Here is a 27,932-nt window from a genome sequence, read left to right on the forward strand (position 1 = left end):
AGGCTGATTTGAAAAAGTGAGATGAAATTGTAAAAATAACTGAGTAGTGGCAAATCCTCATGTTATTTGGGGTAGGATTCAGCTGTAAATTGACATCTATGTTTAGTAAGCTATATACTCTTTAATACAGCATAATTAAAATTTCTCCTGTACTTAATCACTTAAATGTAGATGTCTGCCATCTGAGACTGAAATCCTGTCTTTGTTACAGGTTACATGATATAAATGTTGCTCCCATATTACATGGATGAAGCATATTTCTATGTTGTGTTTGAGTAATATGGACATATCACATGCTGCCCAGGAAACCAGATCAGTCATGAGATGACAGTATCAGTATTTACTGATATAAGTGACCACATGAAGCCTCCAAATAAGTTGTAACAACTTTCTAGAAATCCATTTCTTTGTGGTGTTGCTGTTCATGTAAGACTTCATCAAGTAGGATTGAAATCTTTTCCTTGTTTTCAGAATTAATTACTGGAGCTTCACAATGCTAATGGGGCAGATGTCGCTAGATCTGATTTCAGATGGCTAAAATGAGTTAGACAGCCTTACATAATAATCAGGCAGCACACATTTGCAGGATAACTGGGAATTCTGACTCCCAGCCTCCTGTTCTGATCTGATGGTTGATGCAGAATCTAGGAGCTGTAGTGTGAGCAGAGAGTGTGTGACACCTGTCCCTTTTCCCACTGAGTTTCAACTTCTTAACATTTCTCTAGAGCCAGACAAGATACAAAGCCTTCACTGTCGGCCCCAAACCTCTACTGCCATCGCGTGTTCCTGGACTCCTCCCGATTCTGATTTTGATGGGTATAGCATTGAGTGCAAGAAGATGGACACCCGTGAAGTGGAATTTTCTAAAAGGATAGAAAAAGACAAATCTCTGCTTAATATTATGACCCTTGTTCCCCACAAGCGATACCTGGTGTCCATCAAGGTGCATTCTGCAGACATGACGAGTGAAGTGGTTGAAGACAGCACCATCACAATGATTGATCGTAAGTGCAATTCAGGGTTGCCCTGAAGACCAGCACTGAGCAGCAATAAGCAAATGCTCGTGTTACTTAGACAGTAAAAGGAGTTCTGAACTCCACAATTGCCGGTGTGTGGAGTGGTGGCCAAAGTAGACTGAACCCATTCTTTGGTCTCTGTTGTAACAGACCATGCAGGATTTTGACTATATTGCCTCTCATTACATTGCCAAACACAATTATTTGGCTCATTCATTAAATATAGCCTGAGAAACATAAATACTTTGTCCTCATCATCACATGCCTTGTTTTCATCAGTTGTCTTCATGCTTGCTGCTTGGCTTTCTGTATCTGGCCATCTGTACCCCTTATTGATGGTAGCCATCCTCAGCACAAATATCCATCAATAAGGACATTGGATTGTAGTACCACATTCTCTTTTGGCATCTGTAGACTCTTCTGAGGTGCTACCTGGCCAAATCACCTGCAGGACTTTTACCTGAGGGAGGATCCAGATATCTATAGCATGTGCTTTGAAATAGATTCTTCAGTTTCTCTACCCATAGGCTGCTGAGTGGAATGTATCAGTAGTATCTGCTGGTACCTCTGCACTGCCAGGCATCACTGCAGTCAACAGCCTGCCACTGCTGACCCTAGAGCTGCCCCAGATTTTGCACTGCATCAAGATTCAGTGGCACAGCACAATGCAGAGGCCTGCTCTGTTCCAGGGCTAAACTCAAAAATGAGAGGAGAACCAGGAGTCCTATATTCAGGGACGCCTCTGTAGCTGCTTTTTAAAAGCCACGTTTATGTGAAATGCTAGATCATAAAAATTATGTTTGCTTTGGGAGCTGTTGAGCTAAGCTAGAGTTCAGTCACCAAACTGCCTTCTCCTTTGCCCCTCAATTGCCTTTTAATCTCCTTCCCCTATCACAAAGGATACTACAAATCCAGATGTAAGTCCTAGTTATTCATGTCACAAGAGGTGAGACTGAGTCCTGTTTGAAAGTTTGCTGATCATGTTTACTCTTATTTGGTTTATGTTCATGTTTGTTTATTGTCACTTACTTGTTTTGAACACTGCTGCTCTCCCAGACCCTGGTTAACACTGGAGGCCCTACCTCAAGGAAACAAAAAAAAATTGCAGCTAGACTTCATAGATGTAAGAGGTCTAGCTAAAAAGCATATAATTGTGTGAATTTTTGGTTCTTTTGGCATTCCAAAAGCTTTTGAAATTTAGCCTTCTGCTTACAGTTTTTATATGTTTCCCATATGTGCAATATACTTTCAGTACTACAGATTTTTAAAAGAATCAGTAATGTAGATCCTTAAAATCCCCACCTTTGCTGCACTTTCTTCCCTGTGAACTTCACTTTCCAATTTACTTCTACTGTGTCAGTGTTCAAAGTATAGTTTTGTATCATACAAAGAACATTTCCTATGGACATTCTGCAGTCAGACTAGAAAATGGTACTCTGTAGTTGAGTGTTCTGTCTGGCTAACCCTGGCTGTTCCTCTGGAAAAGAAAGCAGAAATATATATGCTTGAAATAGGTAATGTCTATAGTGAGTATGTTAAGTGGCCTCCAAATGCTTGGCTTAAAACTGTGTTGTTTTCAGCAGCTACAATTTCTGTTTTCATAGGCTTGACATGTCTTTAATGCATTTCCATGTGGGTTTCTGCAGGAATTCATACTGAGGAGGTGTCACACTTATTATGGTGAACACACTGCTGGCTTGTTTCATCTTCTGGCAGTTTCACTGTGGGAGGTGAAGACACTTTCTTGATTGCAAAGAGAGTAGAATCAGAGACTTAGGGCCAGGCAACCAAGATTTATTACAAATTGCATTTTCCTTATTAGGTCTATCTCACAGCAAGTACATAAGTAATGCTTTTTCTCTATTTTTTATTTATTTAATTACTCAGGTCCTCCTCAGCCACCTCCAGATGTACGGGTGAACAAAAAAGAGGTGCTGATTACCAAATCCTCCATCAACTTTACTTTCAACTGCAGCTGGTTTAGTGATACTAATGGAGCTGTGAAGTACTTTACTGTGGTTGTGAGGGAGGCTGATGGTAAGTGTCATGATTTAATGCTATTCTCTCCATAGCCAATAAAATTTACATGGGGAAGTACATCCCTATCACTGCACAGCAACAGGGTTTCTCCTATCTAATGGCTGAGTGTCATACAGGTTTTGGATCTATACTTCCTCCCTAGCCTGAGGATGTACAGAGTCCTATTCTCAGAGAGTCTGTAGCAACTACAGAGTTCAGACAGAAGCAGTACTCTAGATTACACTGTCATGTATGTTCAGACAATTTTTGTAGTCGAAGGCTTATGTTGGTTGCCATTGCCAGTGAACACAGATCATAGTGAACATAGATTTTGAAAGGTAGTTTAAATGTTAGGTGTGAACACTAAAAGGCAACCCCCTTGGAGAGTCTCAGTAAACCATGCTGAGAAGCCACAGGTCTGCCAGGTGATGTCTGCTAACTGAAGAAAATGACTTTGCATGCAGCACCATAAAGCAGAACAGAAATGGTCCTTGTGACATGCATGTAAACCTCCCTTTCTACAGCTGACCTATTGTTGAGATGTGTGTCTGGCAAATCAGATACATGTCTCAACAATTTATACCTTGTTTTTAGAAGTGGCTGCATTTACTGGCATACTAAGACATATTTTGTGACCTTTATGAAAGTTATTAATCTCTCTGTCCATCAGCCCTTAGGAAAAAAAACCAGATAATATTTCCACTGTCTGCTCTGTCATGTTTGGGCAAGCTATAAAGCTCTTTGAGAAGGACTACTCATTGCTATAGCTTGCCTATCTGAGTCTCTTCCAGTATTGTGAATTTACATTCAGGAGGTCCCTGCAATTTCCTACTGTAGTTTTTCTCTATATACAGTAGAGTTGTCCGTTTATGGGGTTTTTACTTCTTTTTAAAATAGCTAGTAGTAGGATCCAGGAATCTGGATCACAAAAACTCCCAACAACAGCACAGGAAAAAAGTCATAGCAATTGACCTGTGCATGCCTATTGCAGCAAAAGTTGCACTGAGGACTTGTGAGGAAATCTGCCAAAAAAATAATAGAAAGGTTGGTACTAGAAACAAGGTACCCTAACCATTGTAGCTTTGCATTCATGAGGTAGCCTCCAAGAAATAGAAAATTGGATAAGAACATGTCTGTCAAGAGCTTGAGCCTATAAACCTCATCACATTAATGGCTGTGGCATCTAAACCTTCTGTCTTTCTCTGCACATGGCATAGGCAGTGAAGGACCAAAGCCCGATGAGCAGCACCCGTTACCCTCCTACCTGGAGTACAAACACAATGATTCTATACGCATCTACCAGACAAATTATTTTGCCAGTAGCTGTGCTGAAAACCCTGACAGTGACTATAAAAGCTTTGACATTAAGCTTGGAGGAGAAATGGAAAATCTGGGAGGAAAGTGTGATCCAGATCACCAGAAATTCTGTGATGGACCTCTAAAGCCTCGAACTGCATACAGGTTAGACTCATATTGGTAGTTGTGCTCTTATATATTAGGCTTGGTGTCATCTGGGTGCCTCATCCACTTGAGCTTCAGTAGATTAGTGACTGCATTGTACAATGTTCTGTGTGTTTCACTGCAAATTTATGAAAGCTTTATTATCCATGGCCCTATTCCATAGGTAAGAACCAGTCATCCACTAGCATGGGAATGATATGATTAATTATGCACAAAACTCTGTGCAGTGAATAGGTTTATTTATTTACATCAACTTCATGGGAAGCTCTCCTGTTGCTGCTCAACATTTCTTTAGAAAGACTGAAGACAATTGGCTAAGTTAAGGCAAGAAGAAATAAAGCATGCTTCACTCAGTCTGGCAGAACTACCCCACTTGTTGTTTTGGAACAAGCTAGAAAAACCTGGAGGCCATTCTATCCTGTGGCACCATTCACAGGCTCCCGAGCTAGGTCCAGGTTAGCTGTAGGGTGTAGAAGAGGATGACTGCCAACACCAGCCTCAGAAGTTACACTGGCTGTGAGACCAAACATGAGCTCCAGTGTGGCTCAGTCACACCCCCCCCCCACCATAGGCAAATACTGTCCCAAGAGACCTGCAAGCTGCTCACTGAAAAGCCACATGGACAGAAGGCACATGCCAAGGGGTGCCCATTGTGCCTCTCAGCTTCTTCATCATCATTAAAACAGTGCTAGCCTACTATAGGCTGCTCTCATTAGGGCACATTTCCCAAAACTTCAGTCTGGGAAACACCCACATTACCAGGAGAACAAAGAGGACTATAACATTTATCCATTAGCACAGTCATGCCCAGCCAAGTGAAGGGAAAGTGTGTCCCCCCTGAGAAGCATTTCTGAGTCCTCTCTCCTCTGCAGCTTCTGCTAGTCCTGCCTTTAGACATGGTCAGGCTATGTGTGCCTGCAGCCAGAGCCCCATCTGTTACCTTTGCCAGGGTACCTCAGGGCCCTCCACCTGTACTGGCTGTAGTCCCCCATATTTAACTCAGGGATCAGTATTATTAATTAGGTAGAAGACTGATTAACTCAGGTGTCTATATTAAGAATTATCTGTGGTCAGTGGAAAGGTTTTCGTTGTCTCAAAGGGGAAAATGAGTTTTTACTTTTCTGCTGTTGGTTCTGAACATCTGATGAACCATTTTTTTCACTGTATTTTCTAGAATCAGCATACGAGCTTTTACTCAGCTTTTCAGTGAAGACCCGAAGGAACTTCCTAAACCGCTCTTTGCAGACACCTTCTTCTCTTTACCAATCACTACAGAGGCAGGTTAGTTTCAGGCTGTTATCAGTGACTGTGCCATGTGATTGCATATTGTGCCTAAGAATACTCTGGCATCTAGAGCTATTTGTAAGGAGTGGAACAAAGCTTGTTGTGCATGTCCTGAGAGCTGCTCTGAGAGGAAGCTGACTTGGCTTATCTACCTCTACTGGAAAATTCAGAGGACTGCTTGACAGAGCTGCTGAAAGTAGAGAAAAGGAAAAATGCTCAGTGAGGCTATCACCAAGAAAGCTTCTAACTGCAAGAGAATCACTCCCATGTAATGGAGTTTTTGCTTTCTTTTACTGTGGTTGGGAGTGAAAAATTTTGTTTAATGGTTTGAAAAAATGAGGATAGAAGATCAAGGCCAGGTTTTAGCTAAGTGTTTTAATGCCTTAGATTTCCTTGTATTTAGCCATTTTCTTCAGCTGATAATAACAGATTCCCTGAAAGTTATTGATTCTCTGATTCTTTTGATCCTTTCCTCAAGATACATAAATACACTGTTTTGTTTCTAGAGCCTCTTTTTGGAGTTATTGAAGGTGTGAGTGCTGGCTTGTTTCTGATTGTGATGTTGGTGGCTGTTACTGCTTTATTTGTCTGCAGACAAAAAGTTGGGTAAGCTGACTCCCTTTGTCAGTCTCCATTACTGAAGTCATGTCAAATTATATTCATTTAAGTAATACAATTTATAAGGCTTAGCTAAAAATTGGATGGATGCACTGAACTGTTCAACAGATAAAATCTATGTCCCCCCAAATTCTGTACACACTAAGTATACAACTAATGACTTGCATATTAAGAAATCTATATATACTTAATTCAAATGGTGTCAGAATTATGTCATAGAGGATCCTTGTAACTTTTAGTTTGCAGTAGGAGTCTGAATAGTTCTGAATAAAAATTGGTTTATCGTTCAAACTTTTATCTTCTGGGAAAAAAAATGTCTTTTGTCAAAAAACGAAGTGTTTCAGATTAATTGCATCTGCATTGTAGATGGGAAGCTTTTGAAACTGTTCATTTAGACTTTATCATTTCAATTCAAAAATACTGAAATGTGGCATTACCTCAGTGTCCGAAAGATTAGCTCAAACCTTGCTTCTCATTTTTTTGTCAGTTATAGTTGTATGTTTGACATTACAGATGAATCCTAAATAGTGGACTTACATCTTTTTAAAAAATTAAATACTGTATGTCAACTGAAAAAATCTTTATCCTTTAAACTATTTTGCATGACTGAGAAATGTGAAATTCTTTGTAATTTCTGTAATTAGAAAAAAACCTCAACATTTCCAGTGCATGGGAAACACTGCAAGTCTGAAATTCAGTTCTTTTACTGATGCAAAATTAAGTTGATATGAATTTGCCAGAATTTCAGATTGAAACAAAATCTATTTTCTGACTAGTCATAGCTTTTAGCCAAAATGGATAAACTTCATTATAGAATGTGGTTTCGTGTTGTAAGTGCTGCCACCCAGCAGGATGGCAGTAGTACTGGTATGGTTTTCCCACATCAGACATAAAGAGAAAGTGTTCTCTAAGGTAGGTGTCTTGAAGGAGGAGATGGCAGCAAAAAGATGAAAGGCAACACTAACTGTGTGGAGTAAGTACCACTTCTGTGGCTTTCCCAGAGCCTGCTGTGGTTATGCCACTTACTCCTGCCATGAATGTGGGCATCTGCTACAGGCTTGGTCTGCAGAGTGGATGTGCTGGAAGCTGTAGACCTTTTACAGCTCTGAAAATCTACCTTTGTGTTGCTCTATATGTAGAGAATCAACTGATTTAGGGTCCATCTTAGCACAGGGCACCCTCCTTAATGATGGACTGGGCTGTGAGTGTTTCAGAACAAGAAAAATGTCTTACCTACCTGTGCCATGCATACATTCCACATCACTATTGCCAAGCTAAAATACAAGAAAAGTCTGAGCCTGAGCTAAGAGCAATGTCACAGGATCAGAGCCAAAAATCAAAACACACTGGAAAACGGTAAACTGGAAAAAAAGAAATTTAAGAAAGTATAACTTACATCAGTGCCAACTCTTACCAGTTTCAAAACTTCATGATATAACAGAATACCTTCCTTTTTGTTCCAGAAATGGTCATGAGAGACCTACAGCGAGGCTGAACATTCGCAGAGACAGGCCACTGTCAGTCCATTTGAACTTGGGGCAAAAAGGGTAATGTAAAAATTTGGTTTTTTTAACATAGCATTGTGGTTGAACAGAGCCATCTGATCACTTACTGATGAAGTGTTTCTTTTTCTTTTGAAATAATTTCCAGGTACCGGAAAACTTCCAGGTAAAAAGAAAAAAATTAATACCTAAAACCTTCTTGGTAGCCAACTGGATAAATTATGACTGTGATTCATCCTGTGATTTTCTTCCTCCTATTGAATATTTCAGTCCGATCAAAGTCAGTCACTTTGAAGCACACTTCACCAAACTTCAAGCAGACTCCAACTACCTTCTGTCCAAGGAGTATGAGGTGGGATCCTAACCTAGGCAAAGGACTTGCTTTGTGAAGGGGCGGGCTGACTGAGTCAACTGGTTAATGTATTAGAAAGATCTGCATATGTTTGTATTATTCACACAAATCCAAAAAAAAATGGAGCATTTCATTTGAACTCCACTTGTCCATGTGCAGAAACCAGCTCTTCATTTGGCATATTCTGGTTGGCAGCCTCTGCCTGATACTTGTCTGGTGGAGATTAGGAACATTTGTTTGTATGGCACATCTGTGTGATAAAGTATAGAAGGTACCTGCCAACCATGCACTTGCTTTAAAACAGTATGATTATCTATGTAATTTCAGTTTGTTTTTTATAAAAAAGCACCTGTTTTCTGTCCAAGGCCTTTGAGAGCTGATGAACACTATTTCCCTTTGTGTTGTCTTGTCCTTTAATTATTTTCGCCTCACATTTTATTCCTATTCCTTTTTTGCAGGACTTGAAAGATGTGGGTCGAAACCAGACATGTGATATAGCACTTCTGCCAGAGAACAGAGGGAAGAATCGATACAATAATATATTGCCTTGTGAGTTTTAGCTTTGGTTGTGTAACATTGCATCACACCAGCTATTTTTCACTTTTTTTTCAGCAAGCCTAGTGGAAAAGAGTGCAGCCAATCCCTCCCCTCCTTTCTGTCCACAATGAAATATCTGTGCCAGCTCAGGTTCTTGTGCTAGGAGGCAGATGATGCATGGCCCTGAATGGCTTCACACAGACCAGTAATTTAATTTCACACTAGAGGTGTAATGACTAGCATTCAGTCCAGGGAGAAAAAGCTCCAGCTATTAGGGGCATTCAGTCACTGCTGATAACAAGGATAGTAGAAATAACAGTAGGGTTTTTTACATGCAGAGTATCATCCATTCAGTGCTCTTTGACAGCCTTGCCAAATCTTTGTTCTTCAGTGTACACTAAACCTACTATACAATATAGAGCTAGTGTGATTCTGCATGGTAAGATGTGTAAGTTAACCCTGTTCCTCTCAGGCAAGACCTGTCTGTTGTTGAGAGTTTCCCCCTTTAATCTCCTACCTGTCATTTTGGAGGTAGAACATTGAGGAGGAACACCACATAACTCACTGCTCCACATCCCCACTAATGGATGTGGCATGTGCTGGCAGCACAGCCTCTCCTGTGTCCTGCCTGCTCATGCCAGCAGTGACACCTGACTGAGATCCAACATGGCATTATCTCATGAATCAGTGTCCTGGCAGCTCAGGCACTATATGTTTCTGTACAGAGGGCCCTTCACCTACAGAAGATGTTTGGCCTGCTCAGCATTAGCTCAGAATACCACTGAAGTGCAACTGTTCTTTCAAGGGCAGAGCTGGGCACTACTTCTCAGTACAGCATACTGCTGTTAGGATCAAAGGAGGATGCTATTTTGGCCCTTTTGTTGTCATAACAAATCCTATGCAGCTCAGCAGAGGAAATTCAGTATATTTACTGCATCCTTCTTACCCATCTATCTCCTAGTCTCTGGAACACTCCACAGCACTCACAGATTAAAGAGGCAGTAAAACCAGCAGTTATTCCTTATAAATTAGCTCTTCATATAAAATCTTGTAATAGTGCTGGCAGTCCTTTCACAAACGCATTTCTGTAAGTGCTGAAAGGGACTGAAAATCAAGACCTAGCCCTAAGCCTCTTGTAATCAATTTCTTGCTAGATGATACATCAAGAGTGAAGCTTTCCAATGTGGATGATGACCCTTGCTCAGACTACATTAATGCAAGCTACATACCAGTAAGTGACTCAAGGGTGGTGTTTTGCAGTCCTCCTTCCAGTGGTAATTTTTCCGTCATCTAAAGCTGACTATAAAAGCTGGATGGTTAAGGCTCCCCTCCCCCTTCCTTGATTCACTTTTCGCTAAAAAAATAAGAACTCATTTTGTGGGTGTACTGAAAGACTGTGGCTGACTACCATTAAATTAACTGTGAGTGATTTACCCAGCACTTAAGGACACTTTCTAGCATTGCTATAGTTATGTAAGATAGCAAGTCTAATTGGCCAAGGACATATTTTTAAAGGTCGCTGATTTTATACAGTGTCCACAACAACTGTAGCTATCACTGCAGGTGGCATCCTCACTGTAGAGCTGTAGCTCATCCTGACAGCATTGGCACCTTGCAGGGTGACAAAACTGGCTGAAATTAAATTAATGCCCTTTGCCAAAGAGTTATGATTGATAATAGCAGTGGCTTTAGCAATCCAGATTTCAAGCCAGAACTCAGCTACTTTATTAAAAATGATAAATAAAACAAAAACCCCTAGCAGTTTTAAAATTGCTTGGGACTGTGCTGAACACAAAAGAACAATGGAAAGCTTTGACTGTCACAAAAGGGACAGTATTTAGATAAACTGCCACCATCTCTTCCTTCTCTCTGTTCCAATCAGTCATTTGCTTTCGGGTCCAAGGCAACAATTCAGCTTTCAAAACTATTGTCCCAGGAAGGGTTGCTGCAGAGCCCTGTCTGCAATCCCAAGCCTTGTTCAGTTTTTAGAAGATTTTTTTCCTGCCCTTTTGGAAACTAATGGAGTTCTCTTTATTTGCAGGGCAATAATTTCCGCAGGGAATACATAGCAACTCAGGGTCCTTTGCCTGGAACCAAAGATGAGTTCTGGAAGATGGCATGGGAGCAAAATGTTCACAATATTGTCATGGTAACCCAGTGTGTTGAGAAGGGCCGGGTAAGCAGTGACTCTTCTTTGTTATTAATGTCTGTTTTAACATCTATTAAAAGATTTTGCTTCTTATTTTCATCACACTAAGGCCAAAAAGAGCCCAGTCAAGGAGATACACAGCATGAAAGAAAAGGTGTAATATAAAGACTGGAGACAGATGAAGGCAGCATGTCAAGGCTAGAATTAGGAACAGAGCTCAGTGCTTCTGGTCTCTAATCCAGGACCCTGTTCACTAGACAATTCTCTTCAGCATGCAGAAGGACAACCACCAACAAAAAGTGCCTGTTTATCACATCAACTCTGATCAACTTCTACTTTAAATATAAGCTCTGAAGAGCAAATGTTGATCAGTAAATACATCAAATTATCTCTGATATATAAGCCCTGATGTAGTTAGCAAAGAAACCACTCATGCACTTAACACTCTTCCTTGAATGCAGGTGTAGCATACCTCCCCAGGTATGACCGCGTCCTGTCCCTTTGTAAGACAGTGACTAGATCTGTAAGAAGATTAAACAAACTTGAAGTCGTGATCCTCTAGTAGCACATATAGGGTCAGTTCCTCTCAGCTTACCATTTTTTCCTGAGGAGAGGGGGAAAGCCAACACAGAATAGGATCTGTATCCTTCTGCATCTCACTGGTTCCAAGTTGGACCTTAGTGCCATGTCTCAGCAAAAGATGAGCAAGGGGCACTGGAGACATAGCTCTCATCCAAGCAGAGATTTGAGAAATGTTGGCACAGAAAATATGCCCTATAAGAAGGTATCAGTGAAGTACTTCCCATTCCCCCCATCACAAATGAATTATGAAAACTTCCACTTCCCACCCCCATGCTAACCCATTCCCATTCCAGACCCTGCTTATTGACATGGCAGAGAGTGGCATCTCTGAATTCAGCTGCTGCCTGTCTTCCTTCATCCTCAGGCACAAGGAGTCTGAAGTCTGCTTCTGCCAGTGCAGGATGGTGGCATTGTTTGTAGCTATTTTGACCACTAAATCTGTCTTTCCTTGTGTCTCTGCAGGTAAAGTGTGATCAATACTGGCCCCATGACCAGGATTCCTTGTACTATGGAGACCTGATTGTTGAGATGCTGTCTGAATCGGTGCTCCCAGAGTGGACAATACGAGAGTTTAAAATCTGCAGTGTATGTTTGCATTTTTTTCTTCGCTGATTAATTTGCTTAAAACACTTGCAAGGCTAAATTAGGAAGGTTTATTCTGCTGTACCATAGTTGCATCATGCCTGACTCCCCTCTGGTGGAAGCTATAGCATTTTCTCTGAGGGTACCTGTTCTATGAGTCCCTTCCTCTCTTGTCCTGATGACCCACACTTTTGAATCCCAATAGGAAGAGCAGCTTGACTCAACAAGGCTCATTCGTCACTTCCACTACACTGTATGGCCGGATCATGGTGTGCCAGAGACCACCCAATCCCTGATCCAGTTTGTCAGAACTGTGAGAGACTATATCAACAGGACCCCAGACACAGGACCAAGTATTGTACACTGCAGGTATGTGCAGCACCAAAACTTCATGGCACAGAGCCCTTGTGCCTACCCTTGGGAAGATCCCAGATCTTCATCCCTGTTACACTATGGGCAGCTGCAGAATCTGAGAGATACAACAGAGCAGTATTCCCAGGGCACATGCATTCACCCACAACCTCACCCTGGAGATGGCTCAAAAGTTATTCTTAGGGAACCACTGTGTCTCTGTGGTACCACTGCAGAGCATGAAAGTGTCAGCAGCTGCCACTGCTCATCAGCTTTTGCATTCTTAAATTGCCCACATGCTGCTGTTGTGGCCTATCATTGGAATCACAGAGGGGTGTTTAAAAGGTAAAGTGTACCAGGGGTAAATCTGACTGTGTGTGGATGTTGAGACTAGCTGACAGATCTGTCCTTCCCCCGTTCTGACTGATTCCCTTTTCCTACTGCCTTTTCATGCTCTTCTGCTTTTTCCATCCCTGGCAGTCACAGGGCTGCAGTTTTCTCTCAGTTCTGTTGTCCACCACTACAGTTGCATAAAAAATTGCAAAATTGAACTGCCTGATCGGTTATCCACTGGCCAGCTGCAGCACAGTATAGGGCCACAGAGGGAGAAAGAGTGCAATTGGTGCTGTATCTTCTGATAAAGCCATATGTTCACTGGTAGTACCTGATTGTAGAATCTGAGCCCTCCACCATTATATGGGCTGAGGCTTGTGTCTTACATGACCCTGCCTGTGTCTGCCTGGACAGCATGGGCTGCAGCATGTCAGATGTCTGCTGTGTCCCACAGCTGCATCTCTGGAGGAAGAGGTTTCAAAGTTAGAGTCAGGTGCAGCCTTTCAGTGTATGTCAATAACTGGGTTAATCCAAAGCAGAAAGCAGTGCAGGCAGTAGCAGAGATACCTCTACCATTACTATCCTTTCCTCCTTCCTAAATAAATTCTGTTATAAAGTGGTTTAAATGCCCAAAGATGCCATTTGAACAACTTGCTTCTCACCCTGGAGATCTGAACTTTACAAAAGTATCACATGAAGATAGTGAATGCTTTGATCCATCTGCTTTTAAATCTCTTGGGTGTTTTCTTTTCCAGTGCTGGTGTTGGCAGGACTGGCACATTCATTGCACTGGACCGAATTCTGCAGCAGCTGGATTCAAAGGACACTGTTGACATTTATGCAGCAGTCCATGATCTAAGGCTTCACCGTGTTCACATGGTTCAGACAGAGGTAAGGTTTGGATAGCCTGCTATGCCTACAGTATGCAATAATCAATCTCATCTTAAAGGCTCTCAAAGCACTTTGCACTTACTCCACTGTGAAATACAAGTTAAATGTATTTTAGCTCTGTGAGAATTTCCAGTTCAGGTCTTTTTCCATTGGCTCTCTTAGAGAGGGTCCAAACCATGACAAAATGAAGTTATGCTTCTTGTAGATTTCTCCCTTTTCTTTCCCCAGCCCCATAATCACCCCAGCAGCATTATGCATCAGGCACTTAACAGCTCACAGTTGCTTCACTGCAGAGTCCAGTAAATGAGCTTTAAGTGGAGATAGGTCCTTCAGGGATGGGTTTGGAAGACAAGTGTAAAACAAACAGATAGGTTGACATAAGGGGAAAGAGGAATGCAGGACAGAGAAAATCAGATGTATGCAATTTTAAAATTCTGGCCACTGTGACCTTGTGCCTTTGCTGTTTATGTTTTATTGAGCTGCTCTCTCATTTTCATTACAATGATTTTGGAAAGTTGATTGGCATTCTCCTAATATAATGTACTATGCAAAAGCAAGTACATTTGTTCTCAAAGTTCAGAAAAAGTAAATGTTTTGTATTTTTTTTTCTGTGCTTTTAAAATGGCAAGAAAATCATGTTATACTGATAGAAGCTAAACATTTAGGAGCTGATTTAATAAAGGTGTTTTGTGGAGTTACTCTGTACATTTTCCCTGTGAACCGTTAATAGAAGAATGAAAACAAGGTTGATGCATCTGCCTGATGCATCAAGTAGCTTGATACTAATGGAGCTCTTTGCTGCAATTTGGAAACCAGTTTGTCAGTGACAGTGTTTTCTGATAGATGTAAAAGTCTCGTATGGGTATAAAGGGAGGCCCAGCTGGGAACACAAAACAAAGGGGCTCCTGGAAATATCTTAATCACAGAAGACCTTCTTTTGGAGTTCCCAGCCTAGTCTCTGCATCTTCAGAGACAGATCCTCCTACATTCCCATCATCTGTAGTCTGCAAAGGCAGACAGACATCTCAGGAGGATGGCTCTTTTTCTCTAGCTGGAAAAAAGAGGCAACTACCTCAAGAGCCTAAATTTTACTTACAAACACCTAAAGTTGTGTGATACAGAACCTGCCTTTGGCATGAGCTTGACATGACATCTAAGTCAAAAGGCAGCCAGATCCCCACAAAAGTCAAAGGCCACAGTACCATCATACTTGGCAATATTCCGTCACAGAAAAACAGCAGCAACAAAACAATGCCTCTGCTTCAGTCTTGGCTCAGCATTGTTTAAGACAAGGGCCTGGAGGTGGAGACAGGCAAGGGAAAACTGTGCATCAGCTCAAAAGGCAGCATGCTACAGCAGCTATAACCATTCCAGTTGAAAAATGGTCTTTGCCAAGGAAGTCTCCATGCTGGGGCGACTTTCATGGTGTTGGTGGGTGCAGGGTTCTGCTCTGCAGAGAGAGCAGCTGCATGTGCATAAAGGCAGATATCCTCACTTTCCCAGAGCCAGAGCACTGAGAGAAAGACACAGAGCATGTGAGGGGAGAAAATACATATACTTATTGGAGAAATTATGTTTTTGAGATAATGTTAGAAAGGTACACCTTGATATATAAACATGCTTGGCCTGACATTTGGGTACCGTGTTATACTAATCAAAAGACTATTATGACCTGACCTATGTCATAAACCACAAAGAGTAGCAAAGCATGAAAGTTTATTAATCTATTCTGTCAAGATAGTTTGGTGAGTAATCAACAGTCAATAACATGCTGACCCTCCTTACTTTGGTTGTGAATGTCATCTTAGCTCCATTCTATGAAAGGCATTCTTCAGAAAAGACTGTCATCTGCTCTATAGTCAGAAATAATCTTAGAACTTATGCTGGATCTGAAAAAAATAGTTTTTTCAGAGATTTTTCTGATTTTTTTTCAGAGATTTAGGTTTCTCACAGTTGTCTGAAATATTTATATGTTATTGTAAAATTCTGTGGAAAATTTTTCTTTTCAGAACAAAAAGAAAAATCAGGAAATTGTTTGTCTTTCCTGCATGCTTCCCTGTGCATATTAATTATTCTACATATACTTTATACCAAAGCATTCAGAAGTAGTAGCTATCCAACACAGCACCATGTGAAATTGCTCTTTACAGTTGCTAAAGCTTTCACTAATGGCATGATCTGTCAAAACATACTGTGGTCATTTATGTTTTACTGGTATTATTTCTAAAGAGAGGTGATCACAAAAGTTTACTATAATTAGTAGTGTGAAAAGGAGATTCATTTTAGAATTATATTTTAATTTTTAACACCACCCTTGATTTTTTGAGGGAGTTAGCTTGTAATGATTTTTCACAGTACAGAAAATTAAATTACAAAATTACTCAGTGTCTTGAAAACAAATCTTTTACAGTGTCAATATGTGTATCTACATCAATGTGTGAGAGATGTGTTAAGAGCCAGAAAACTTCGCAGTGAACAAGAAAATCCCTTATTTCCAATATATGAAAATGTGAATCCAGAGTATCACAGAGGTAACTGCAAGTTTATCCAATTGTAAAATGTTTCAAATGTAGTAGCTCACTGACAGTGTAATTGAGGGGGAATTGTGCTATCCTTAACCATTGATATTTCTTTACTTCCTGGACCTTCATTTGTTCCCTCTGCTCTTTTCATTCTTGCAGTTGTGTCTTTATTTTCTCCATTAGTAGTCATTATAGCATCACTTCCTGCTCCCACCTTACCTTTATGCTCTCACTATCCATAAGCAACTGAGAACACTGACAGCACTCACGGGGCTCTTCTGCCATTCATGGGGTTCAATTTCTGTCTGCATTGCTCTCATCTGCTGTTAACAATACAGGTGGCCTTGGGAGACTTCCCATCTGCTTTGACTGGAAAATATAAGTGTTCTAGGCTGGGCTCTTTCTTTCTCCTCAGACTCCCCATCCTTGTAGACTCCTTTTCCAGTCCCTTGCTGATAAGAGTGTCAGGAATAGCAAACCTGGCTCTAGCACTGCCCTTCACCTCCTAGGCCCATGGCCACAGGACCAGTGTGGAGAAGCTGTAAGCAGTGGTGACCTTGTGCCTTGGTAGGGCTGATTCCTAAAGGATGTAGAAGTTTTAAGGTCAAGACAGAAGGATGTCAGTAGTTCCACAAATTTGGACATTAGGAATTAGGATTGTATCATGAGAAATCCAAATAATTTTCTTGATCTAGCCTGTAGAAATCAGAGTTCTCATAGACAGGTAGAATAGGCTTGGAGGAGACCAAGAACTGAAACATCCAGGTTTCACACATTGAGAGACCAAGCAGAGGTAGGATCTGAACTTTAGCTGTAACATCCATCACCAGCTAGTGCTGCTCCCACACAGCCACCTCAGAGCACCGATGAATCTGTGTTGGTTTACTTTTTCTAATCTCATTTTTCCTTGCTTTCAGATGCTGTTTATTCAAGGCACTAAGAATGTTAGAGATATCTGCTTTTGTGAACACATTTGTTAACTAGGGGTTTTGTTTTGGTTTTTTTATGTATGTATTTCATGCACCAGAAAGGTGCCAGACCTTTTGGATGAGACTGTGTATAATTTATTGGTCTGGTGATTTTTTAAAGATATATAATTTAAATGTAATAGATATTAATGTATATAATTGTATTTTGGCATTATGTAAATATGTATTTTTTCCATATTGTTTATATTAATATTATGCTTCAGATAATACTATTTTTTTCTTATCACAGTTTTTATAAACTGTTCTACATAAACTATTTTAAATTGTATGGCTAACAGGACTGCTACGTTTGGGGCGCTATTGGCATGACATGGAAAAAGTCCTATACAGAGAACCTCATTTTTAAAAAATATTCAGTGTTTGTGAGTTGAAATAAGCTACTATTAAGCAAGGAACAGTAGTCCTGTATAGCAATTACAATGCTACTCTACACTTTAAACTTACTGCTTTTCATCTGAGAAAAATGGGAGTAACCCATATCACAGTGGCATACCTTTTACAGAACTCATTAATAACTGACCAAAACAGGGTTCACCTCACTAGAAGCAACTGTTTCAGTCTAGTGTGACATAGTAGAAAAATATCAAACAACATACCTGCAGTGAAGTCTAGCAGACCTTTCTCTGACCACATACTCTGGGGGGAAACAGGTCACATACTGGTTTCTTTACACTGGTTTAAGAGAGCAGAAACAGACCACAACTTGTGTCTGTGCACTTTCACGTGTGCAAAATTTTTATTAAGAAAGGTGTTCAAAGACACTCCTCAGACATTTGTGTTAACAAACCTGTGAGGATGTGAAGTCTGGCAACTTCCATAGCTGATCAGAAACAATGCTGTACCACGACAGCCAAAAAAGTAGAGAGATGGCAAACATATTGAAACAAAGACATATAAAGGTATATATCCCACAGTTTACTCAGCTGGAGTAAAGCTGCACTTTGCCCCAAGTGCTGGTATCTTTCAAATGCCACTTGCTTTCACTGTGGGACAGTTTGGCCCCAGCATGTCTCCATAGAAAGAATTCTCCACTGGAATGTTATTTGATGTCACCACCACAGGGGCAGTTGGAATGGAAAATGGCTCATCAGGGAATGTAGGCTGGCAGGGCTGTCCTGATCTTAGAATCATCATGTTTTGGGTTGGAAGAGACATTAAAGATCATCTAGTTCCAACCCCCATGCCCCCAGGCAGGGGCTCATTACTGAAAACATGTTTAAAACTCAAAACATATCAACTTAATTTTTTATCAATAAAAGAACTGAATGATAGCAAGAAGTACAGTCAAAGATCATTTACCAGGTATCCTGCCCAGCCAAGTAGATTATGCACAGCCTCTCTCTCCTCTGCAAAGAGGCATCTCATTCAAGGGTCTAAACACTCTGTTCAGCTATTACTTATCTTTATAAAATGCTCCTCAAACAAATAGTGAAAAGCCAGTACACAGTTCATCTCCACCATGAAAAGAAGGGATTCATAGTTCTTCTTTCATATATCTACCCATACTTTTCATAGAGAAAACTTAGCTTGTTGCTGAAGACAAGTGCCTGAATTCCACTTCTGTTTTGGAGAAAAATAAATACTTCTGAAGCCTTCTGAGAATCAGTAAGTAGCTAACTGAGTGCCTAACTGAGGAACTCCTGTGCCACAGCAGGACTGTGCATATCCATGTTACTCTAGTTTTCCTAGAGAAGGTAACAGCATGATAGTCACTCTTCCTATTCCATCTGGAATCTCATCCTTTCTTGACCAAATACACCCACATGCTTCAGAAGCCACCGTTCAAATCAGCTCTCACAGCTGCTCCAAACATGTAAACTTGGTCATTCTTTTTAGGTGTTTCTGAAGGAAAATACTGCTCATCCCTCCTGCACGTCCTCTTTGGCACCACATAAACTTCAAAATTCACAATTCACCACCCTTAATGGAAACCAAAGAAGAAGGCAACTAGCATTAGGGTGGAAGACATTTTCACAGAGGAAAGTCTAAGAAAAACCACAAAGAAATGAGCACATTTTCTGCAGATGCCTTCTTTTCTCTATTTCCTTTGCTAGATGGCTAGAGGAGCAAGCAAGGACAAACAAGCATGGTAGCTTTAGATTGATTGTTGATCAGACTAATAACTTCTGCACTTAAGGCATAGTGAAAACTACTGTTGTGTTACATGCACTGCATTTGGTCCTTTCTTTTTTGCAGGGGTAGCCGAGGAACAAGGATCACCATGTTAGTTACCAGCAGTACAATTACACTGTTAACACACACCAAGTGTACCCTATACATTACCTCACACTCTCTATCACCATGTCATTTTTTAATGCTGAGGGAAGTGGAGCTCACTCAATGCTATATGTTCTGAGGGCAAAAGTCTGATTGTATGCTCTGTATGTGTGTTGTTCATCATTTTCAGAGACACACATCATTCTGCAGTTTATTTTATCATTCTCAGCTCCCATGTCTGCAGCTACAGAGTTTGTACATGTCTACCCAAAATTGTCATAGCAGACAGCTAGTTTCACCTTTTCTCTCAGTTAATAATGGACATTGTTCAGAAGCCTTTTCCTCCTCATCACTTCATAACATGACAGATGACCTTAAACACTCTGGCACAATGCTCTTGAGCAGCTTTACATTTCTGCCCAAGTAGGTCACATATGAGATGTATACACACATTATTGCTCTGGTTCTGCTCTCTAGCCAGTTCTGCTCATATGAAACCAGTGTAAATCCACTGAGAAAAAGTAAAAAAGTATCTATGTAGCATTTTTTAAATATACAACACCTACTTATCAGTATAAGTAGTTATATTTATTGTGCCTCTAAGCTGAATAACAGGACTGATGGGAAATTGTTAATGTAACAAGAATAGATTTGAGGGAGCTTGTGTGCTGAACGAAGACAGCTCTTAAGGAAAAAGACGTCTTTTGAATGTCCTTGATGAAGTTCAGAATTCCCTTCTTGATGTTTCCCAATAATAATGTTAGAAAGCAAGGCTAGTGTTGTTGCTGATCCATAAGCTAAGATTTGCACACTTGGAGCCCATCCTTTGAATCTCTGCATGGTCCACAAAGCTACCTGAGTACTTTCATGAAAAAGTCAACTGGAATGCTTGCCTGAAGACAATACTGTTCCACTTCTGAAGCACTTGCAGGGTTGGGCTTTTAGGTTAATTCAAATTTTTGTATTGAAAGTTATTTAATAATGAAAAAATTGTAATAAATATTTTTTTTAAATCTGTGCAATAAAATTACAAGATCCACTAGCGATTGTAGGGGGAAAAATAGATTTTACATAGCTGGAGTTGATAAATGATATTTTTTGTTACTAATGGAACACAAAAGTGGGTGAGAGAAATAGGCATACTGTGAAGATGTCAAAAAGTGCAACTTTATACATTTTTCTCTGCTGCTATAGTTATTTAGCAATAAATAATGCCTAAAATGCCAGAAATATTATTTTGTGCCATAATATGCAATGAATTTGCTTCCAATTGTAGAACAGAGAAAAGAAAATGTGTGAGCTTTAAGTTTATATAATGTATTGTATATGGTTATTTACACTTTGACTTTGAAAGCACAAAGTTAAACACTAGACAGATAGGAGTACATGAGCACTTAGCTGTGCTCCTCAGCCTGGGGTTTAATATATGGGCTAGAGGAATAAGAACAATAGCCATCAAGTCACTCTATTAGCATCTCTCTCCAAGACCACGGAACAGAGAAATGCATCTGACACTCAGAGATACAGCCTACCACAGCCACAGCTTCATGCCCAAGGAGTGCCTTGGCAGGTGCTTAACATTGATTCAGATTTCTTTCAGTACTTCAGACGTACAGTTAGTGTAAATAAAATGCAATATAGAATGACCACCACTCCCTCATGGCCTTGTCACAGATGTCTGGGCTCTGGAGCTGTGAGCTCTGGGACCCAGAATCCCAGGATGCTGTAACTTTGAATTGAAATGAGCGCTCACCCCAGTATTTGGGCAACTTACTATAGACCCTGTGCCCTCAACTGTCTCCCTCATGCTGACAAAATCAAACTCCTGACCTATTGGGAGCACCTCTCTGGCCTAAGCAAACTGGTTTGTTGTCAGTGACCTCACAGATCAACAGCTGGTTCAAACCGGGACTTTTTGTTTTAAGGCTTGCAGGAAATACTGGAGACTAGGGACCAGCTAATTGAGAAAAAACTGTGGAACTGGAACACACACAGTGTCAGCAATGCTGGTAGTCTAATATCCATGACAGTTTAGTTGTTTCTTGGTTTTTTTGAAAGCTAGAGAAATACTGTAAGTAACATTAGGACACTAAATATATATTGCTCTAGAGCAGGGCAGTACACTATAGTGAAAACCCCACAGTTTTGAAATTTGGCCAGCCATAAATTCTTTGCCAGTGCTTGGAGTAAAGTGTCTGGAAAACATCTTCAGTATTTATTCCATGCTCATATGCAATATAATTACTTATAATTGTGTTTCTAACAAACACTGGGTGAACACAGAATTGTGCTACTATTGTCAATTTAATTTATGCATTTAAGTATATTTTTATATTTTTAGCTACAGTCAACAAATCAAATATATTTGAGTGTATTTTACACATTTTTAGAAATACTTCATGAATAAAACATCCATTTTAAAAAAAATCATATTCTTGTCTTCTGTTTGACTGCCTTTTCATTATGGATTTTATTGTCCTGCTGCTCAGAGGAAAGGTCATAAGTGAGTTTGATTTCAATTGAGACAGTCTTCAGAGAGCATTAAATTCATCAGAAGCCTCAGCCTGCTGGGGGAAAAGAGGCTCTGCTGTTGCCTGCTGGCCAGATTAGTGCCCATGTGGAAAGATACCGTTGTTCTCTGCTCCCTGGTTTTGTGCCCTCCTTTAATAGGCCAGATACTGTCTGGGTTATGCAGTGGGTATTTGAAACCACAGTGGGTCTTGAACTTGAGTGCCTGTTATTTTAGAGACATTTTGCCAGGCAGTTGCACCAATTAGCACGGCACTGCATTTCCATCGCTGCCTGCCCCTCGAGGATCTGAGCCATGCTTTTTAACAAATGTATTTCTGCTCCTCCTGCTCTCCACTGGTCTTAAAAACCAATAGCATAACTGTCCTTGTGGGGTCAGGGTGCTTGGCAGTAGCGTGTTTGATGCTAATGCTCTGTCTCAGTTACTCCTTATTGGTCATCAGAAGTGTTTAAGACAAGTTTACTTTAGAGGAAGGATGATTTATTGACTTGTACTGTGAACTATTTGCTGAGGGGATGTGTAGCAAAGGCAGAGGGAGTTGTGAGATTTTTTCTTCATGATATAAAAGTTTATCTCTGGGTTCTGCTCTGTCCTGAAACCAATGTAGACACAAAAGAGAAGTGAAAAAGATAAAATAATGTACAGTTAATATCTCTACACAAGAAAAACAAGGCCAACATTGCAGACAAAGATAGATAAGAATGTTTTGACAAGGTACAGCAAGGAAACTAAAGAGTCTCTTCTAGTTCAACAAGAACACAGTGGTTGATTCCTGTTAAAATATCCCCAGAATCTAGTTTTTAACTTTGATATTTTTATGTGCATTTGATTTGTACCTGGGCTTCATACCTACAAGCTGATGGTTTTGTCTGATAAAGTCAGCTCCTGTACCCTAATCTCAGTTTTCTGTCTGTGCCTGTCTTCACTTCAGTTGCTTTATTATGCCCTAGAAATAGCTGCTTAGACATCTTATGGCGGGCAGGACATAGCGATGCTGGTATATCAGCAAATACCACAAGTGAAAATTTCAGATGTTACTAGCCAAGGCTTTGCACATCACTCTGGTACAATACCACTCCCAACTTGTGAAAAAAAGAAAAAACAAGAACAACAACAACAAAAACACCACAGGAGAAAAAGAGAGAATAAAAGCACTTCATAATTTGTGGAGATGTTCCAAAAGCAAGGAGCCTTTCTCCTGTTGCCAAGGTCAGTGCTCTGTGGGGCTGGGGGATGCTCTGCAGTGGCTGCACAGGCCATGGGCAGGCTGGGAGGCAGCCGTGGCGTGGCTGGGCTGGATTGGTCACTGAGCCACCCATGGGCTCCCCCCAGAACTGACCTGCTGTTGGTTCTCCTCAGGCCACAGCTGCAGCTTCTTGGGGTCTGGCTCCTGCAGGTGCCTGGCATCCTCTTTATACCCCAGCTGGGTGCTTACTGCACCGTGCAGAACCTCGCTACAATGAGCAGCTTTCCTTGGGGTGAGAGATGGTCCCAGCTCCCAGAGATCTGGAGTGTCAGCAGCACGGAGCAGGCACAAAGGCACCTTGGTCCAAAGCATTTTGTGGACCTCAAAGCCTTTAAGTCTCCAGGGAAAACATCACCTCAGCACCCACAGCTTTGCTGTTGAGAGGTCCTGGGGCCCCCAAAAGAGGCTCAAGTTCTCCTGAGGGCTCTCACTGACCAGACAGGGTCCCTGCTGTTGGCACAGGGAGGGTATGCTCCAAGCCCAATTGCAGGCTGCCCTCCCCACCCCTCCTGACTCAAATTCCCAGTCAGAAAGGGTGGCAGAAGCATGTCCTAGCCAACAGAGTGCTCCAGGTGGTGCACACAGCTTCAAGGAGGGAGGGGACTGTGAGGCAGCCCAGCTGGCATTCAGCACTGCTGTGAGTGGTGTGTGCCCCCGCCATGCTGAGGCCTTCAGTCACTGAGCTGTGGGGCCACAGCGCGTGGTGGGGGCTGCAGAGATGCGTGATGGGGACACACCAGCTCTACCAGTGCCCCATCCCAAGGCTGACAGGAATCTGTACATTCCAGAGGCCCAGAGCATGAGCCAAGATCAGTGCCAAGAGCCAAGCCAAGAGGGCAACAGCCATGGCCTTGTGCAGCAGCCGAATGCCAGGCTCCAGGCACCACTGGCAAGTCCTGTGGCTGCTTGGCCAGACATCATTGTACACAGCTTTTTGCACACTCATGCCAAAATCCCTGCCAAATTACACAGTGTCCTTGCTTGCCTTTGGTGGTTGTTTGCTGTTGCTGCCAAACCAAACCAGTAGCAGGTAGAGCAGCTGCTTCTTACCAAGGATAAAGGCAGAGATTTCTCATGTTCCTGACACCCATGAGGGCACACAGCCTTGTTCACAGAGGACACCTGAGACCTGCAATTTTAGTCCTCTCAGGACAAGAAGGGGCCCAAACCTGGATATTTCTGCCCCTGAAAATCTTAACTCATTTTTCAAAAAGAGAAACTGTTCTTTCCAAAGGAGAGAGCAGGTATAAAGGGGTGAGCTGAGTGAACCCCTCCTGGAGATCCATGTCTTCCAGCAGCCCTTTTTCAAAGGTTGGATCTCATGGATGTTTTCTGTGTATCTGTCTAGGCTGGGCTGGTTTGCACAAAGCATTAAAACTATCCATGTTTTACTATGCAATGCCCAAGTGCATCCTCATTCATAGGTCCAAAACATGGGCAGAAGAAAGCTGAATATGAGGCTACTATAACACCATCATAAAAACTCCTTGGTGGGTTATCAGGAGCATAAATTTGACTTTGATCTGGTACTTCTTTCTTTCTTTCAAAATCCTGTCTCCAATTCTAGCTCAGAAAATTTTACTTTGGAAACTTAGTAATAGTTCTGAGAATTAACTCTTTCCACTATAATCATAAAATCTCTCCCAGTCCTGTTGGATACATGGGATACATATACTTGGGTTTTGTCTAAATTGGGCTTGGGGCTGTAGTGTGGCCAGCACAGGAAGAAAGCCCTCCAATTCTGTTTTCCATACCATAGAGAGTAAAGAATCTTGAAGTTAAAGAAGAGACTAGGGGCTTTCCGGATAGGAACACACAAATGTCCTGGAAAATCAAATAGAGACCATATGGCCTGTAGTAAAGCTACCCAAATAGCTTTGGTATGAATGGAGCTACACTGTAAAAACACAGAATAAAAATAATTGGATGCAGAAAGCAAAGTGAAGATGTTCAGAATGCTCCACACATCTTAGCTAGAGAAAAAATGTTGTACAAATAAAAGACAGCTACAGAAAGGTCCATGTGTTAATTGGGGGCATTTCTCCTGCCTGTCAATGACTAAAGTTGCAGTAATGAAACCACTAGGAGAAAAAGATGGATAGTTGCAAAGGCAATAAAGAGATATATAATGTCCAAAGTATCAAACATCAGAAAATATACACTCAAGACACCAGACATGATAAATGCCAGCATCCTATTGTCTTATCATTGGATCTGAAAGACACCTGGAGCCAAATTATTTGTGAGAATCCAACTTCGAAAGAATGAACTGTCAGATAACTGGAATTAATTAATGCCCAACAGTTCTGTGCTAGAAAGGTTGGAGAGTACTAAAAATATCCAAGGAGCTTGTTTCTTTACACATCATGCCAATTAGATCTGGTCAGGCTGTGACAAATTTTCTGTAAACATTCTGGTGAACAAGAAAGTCCCCCAGCATCCTCCAGCAGTTCCCAGGGTGAAATCTTGCCTCTAAAATGCCAGAGCTTTCAATTAGAAAAGTCAAGAATGGAAAAACCAAAAAGAAGTGCTAGTGTCAGGTATGTATTTCAGATCCTTGCCTTGGCAATATTCTTCACCACAAATTTGTGTTTACTTTGCTGGGATTAGATCTAAACATCTCATTGCACTGAGTCCATGAGAGAAAAAGAAGACAAGACAGAAAAGATTTTGAGTGAATTTTTCTGTTCTTGTCTAAGGAAGATCCATCCATTTCATTGGGGAAAAACACCAAAGACCTCCAACAGTATTGTGGTGACATCTTTTATTTATTTCCCCTTCTCTGAAAAAAAAGCCTGTGAAGGACCATATGGTGTGATCACAGGGGACAGTCTCTGTTGCGCTCCGAGCAGGGGGCTGAGCTGAGGAGCTCACACAGTGCAGGAGCACTCTCACCTCTCCCATGAGGTCCTTGCACCAAGGGGGGCCCAGCTCTCCTTCCTCACTCAGCCTCCCCTGGGAAAGACACACTGGAATTCTCTGTGTGGGATGCTGCTGTCCCCAAGGAAGTGGCTCTCTCCCACCTCCTCCTTTCCATCCCCTGTGCTGCCCACTTGTTCCCACATCTCTCTGCGTGCTGCCTTGCAGTGCAGCAGACTGGGGAAGTGACCTGTGTTAAAATTACCTTGTCATCAACAAAAACAAATAGCTATTTTTAATCTCCCCAGTTTGTTCCAGAGGAGAGAGTCAGAGGTTTTTGTGCAGCCATAGGCTCACAGGACATGAGTTGTCAGACATCACTCTCTTTGTTTCTCAGACTTTTCCCAATCCCTTAGTCCAGCTGCTCTGGCCAAACATGATCTGCCACTCACAAGTCCCTCGCAGCTGTCCCCAGAAAATGAGACTCCAACCCACCTCAGCCCCCAGACTACCACCTATCCCCCTGAGGAACAGGAATGACAGGTTTGAAAAAAGGCTAGTCTAACACTGACTTTCCCATAAATGCAAGTATGACCAATGGCTGGGTACCAGCCTCGAAGAGAAAGTGAAGGAAAAGCTCTGGATAGCAGCAGGAGGATGGATACTGGTTCATGTCCTGTGCTATGCCAAGCACACAAAAGCCCAGCATGGTGAGACTTTGTTCCCTGCCTCAACTTTCTCCAGGGAAATGGAAAAGCCGAGAGCCTTGTTAGTGTGACCAGGTCCCCTTTGCTCCTGAAGTGCCACTTTACATCTTCTAGTACCCACACATTGAAAGGGAGAATTGAATGCAGAGACTTCACAAACAAATTTCTCATTTTTCTCCATATCCTCCCCCCTGCAGTTCTTATCTTCAGTAATTAAATTATGCAGCTGAGGAAAGTTATTTGGAAAACAGATGGCATGCAAGATGCTAGAGAAAACAGTGGTGCATTTTAAACCTTACAGCAGAGACACAGACAGATTTGGGTGGTATATGGGCCTTGAAGTAATTGAACTTCAAAGGCTGCTTGTGCACTGACCTTTAAGCAAAAGGAATGAATGGCCCTCCATCCTTCAACTTGATACTCACCATTAAGTATCCAAATCAAGATTTTCTATGACCATTGTGGCTGGTCTAATCTGCCACAGAATGTGGTGTGACCTAACCAGGTCTTTGGTAAAACTGACAATGGTAGGAAATATGGGATCTGGGCAAGATGGAGCCCTGAAGCAAGCATTTCAGCCTGGCACAAGTCTGAAATGTAAGGGGAAAAGACACCAAAAAGAAGAGATCATTTATCTGTGTGAGACTCTAGGCCCCTTGTTGCCTGTCTTCCTTACATTTAAGATCACAGCGGGCAAGGCTGGGTGAGGACCAGCTGCCACAGCTGCTGGCAGCACAAATGCCATGTCCCCAGCCATGCTGGATGTCCCCAGACATGCTGGAGGAGCACTGTGTGGTGGGAGCCCACTGCAGCATGTCCAGCAGCACAGAATTGGAGCTCCTCTGCCACCACAACAGAGGAAAGGGGTTCACCAAAGACATTTGCCTCTGGATCTGCATTAAAAATATCTTCACTCAACACATAGGTGGTAAAAGAGATTGCTCCAGCTTGTGTTGGATGGAGCTATGGCCTCTGTCCAGGAAAATGGCACAGTCATCAGATCCCACCCTCTGAATGGTGGAGGTCGCCTTGTAATGGAATCCGTCACAGGAGGAGCTGGGGAGCCCTGCAGCTGTTTCCACTGCTGAACATATTTGCACTCAAAGCTGGAGGTAATTCTCAGGGAGATTAATAAATCGAACATAAAGAGTTTAAACCACCCAGATAAATAATGGCAGATGTTTA

The 27,932-nt window shown here is 41.6% G+C and overlaps 1 protein-coding gene across 2 annotated transcripts in view; it reads left to right on the forward strand.

Moving 5' to 3' along the window:
• The window catches only part of LOC139588281 (receptor-type tyrosine-protein phosphatase beta-like), a 47,759-nt gene extending 25,924 nt beyond the window's left edge, over positions 1-21,835 (forward strand). The window contains exons 17-32 of one of the 2 annotated variants that reach the window (XM_071423431.1): positions 726-1,004; positions 2,904-3,053; positions 4,253-4,496; positions 5,671-5,777; positions 6,287-6,386; positions 7,862-7,945; positions 8,049-8,066; positions 8,171-8,252; positions 8,711-8,801; positions 9,944-10,020; positions 10,831-10,965; positions 11,983-12,105; positions 12,308-12,471; positions 13,542-13,677; positions 16,088-16,208; positions 17,117-21,835. In XM_071423431.1, the coding sequence (XP_071279532.1) occupies positions 726-1,004; positions 2,904-3,053; positions 4,253-4,496; positions 5,671-5,777; positions 6,287-6,386; positions 7,862-7,945; positions 8,049-8,066; positions 8,171-8,252; positions 8,711-8,801; positions 9,944-10,020; positions 10,831-10,965; positions 11,983-12,105; positions 12,308-12,471; positions 13,542-13,677; positions 16,088-16,208; positions 17,117-17,139 (1,934 nt within the window). In that variant the 3' untranslated portion in view covers positions 17,140-21,835. Of the gene's footprint in view, positions 1-725; positions 1,005-2,903; positions 3,054-4,252; positions 4,497-5,670; positions 5,778-6,286; positions 6,387-7,861; positions 7,946-8,048; positions 8,067-8,170; positions 8,253-8,710; positions 8,802-9,943; positions 10,021-10,830; positions 10,966-11,982; positions 12,106-12,307; positions 12,472-13,541; positions 13,678-16,087 lie in introns of both variants that reach the window. The other variant, XM_071423430.1, reaches the window with a different exon arrangement.
• The last annotated feature ends 6,097 nt before the right edge of the window (positions 21,836-27,932 follow it).

Source organism: Agelaius tricolor, unplaced genomic scaffold (genome assembly GCF_023055355.1).
Source record: "Agelaius tricolor isolate 1412-34295 unplaced genomic scaffold, bAgeTri1.0.p SCAF_3, whole genome shotgun sequence".
NCBI classification, from domain to species: domain Eukaryota; kingdom Metazoa; phylum Chordata; class Aves; order Passeriformes; family Icteridae; genus Agelaius; species Agelaius tricolor.